Below are 649 nucleotides of genomic sequence, written 5' to 3' on the forward strand. Positions count from 1 at the left end.
ACCTGGAGGCGCAGCGACTCCAGGTTGCCGTGGTAAGCGGCCCAGAGGGTGGGGGTCATGCCATCCTCGTCGGGGGCGTTCAGCTCCTTCCTGGTGGCCTCCTTGAGGAGTTCCAGGTAGCCGTCCCGAGCCGCCCGGTGGTACTGGTCGTTCATGGCGCCTGACTTGGACGGGGCGGTCCGGGGACACGGGGACGTGCCCCCCGGGGGAGGGCGGCGGGGTTAGAGCTGAGGCATGGGGCTGGGGGAGGGGCCGGGCAGGGGCCGGGGCCGCCAGCCCTTGCCGCCGCAGACCGAGGACGGAGAGCTCCAGAGCCGCCGCTACTCCGACATCTGAGCCGCGCACCCGGCGGGGAGGGTGCGGGGAAGACCGCCCGCCGCCCGGAAGGCCGCCCCGCGCTGCCCCTGGGTCCTAAACTCCCTGCTGCCGAGTGCACGGCAGTGACCCTGCCCCTGAGCCCACAGGACCGGCCCCTCTGCCAGAGGGTCACCCCTGCGTCCCGTCCCGGGAGGCCCAGTCTGGGGGCAGTTCGAGGTCTGTCCTCAAGAGAGCCCAGGCGCGGCGGCCCCCGATGTCGCTACCCGTCGAGGGAACGGGCCAAGGACTGGGGAGGGATGTCTGAGGGCTGTCCTGACCCCCCGCCCCCTGG

The 649-nt window shown here is 73.2% G+C and overlaps 2 protein-coding genes across 3 annotated transcripts in view; one reads left to right on the forward strand and one right to left on the reverse strand.

The window, feature by feature from the left end:
* Positions 1-155, reverse strand: part of USH1G (Usher syndrome 1G (autosomal recessive)) — a 4,435-nt gene extending 4,280 nt beyond the window's left edge. Inside the window, exon 1 of one of the 2 annotated variants that reach the window (XM_010856135.1) lies at positions 3-155. In XM_010856135.1, coding sequence (XP_010854437.1) covers positions 3-155 — 153 coding nt within the window. The other variant, XM_010856134.1, reaches the window with a different exon arrangement.
* OTOP2 (otopetrin 2) overlaps positions 154-649 on the forward strand; it is a 9,878-nt gene continuing 9,382 nt past the window's right edge. Inside the window, exon 1 of the mRNA XM_010856491.1 lies at positions 154-220. Within this exon, the coding sequence (XP_010854793.1) occupies positions 154-220 (67 nt within the window). The remainder of the gene's footprint in view (positions 221-649) is intronic.

Source organism: Bison bison, unplaced genomic scaffold (assembly GCF_000754665.1).
Source record: "Bison bison bison isolate TAMUID 2011002044 unplaced genomic scaffold, Bison_UMD1.0 scf7180017864371, whole genome shotgun sequence".
In the NCBI taxonomy this organism is placed as follows: domain Eukaryota; kingdom Metazoa; phylum Chordata; class Mammalia; order Artiodactyla; family Bovidae; genus Bison; species Bison bison.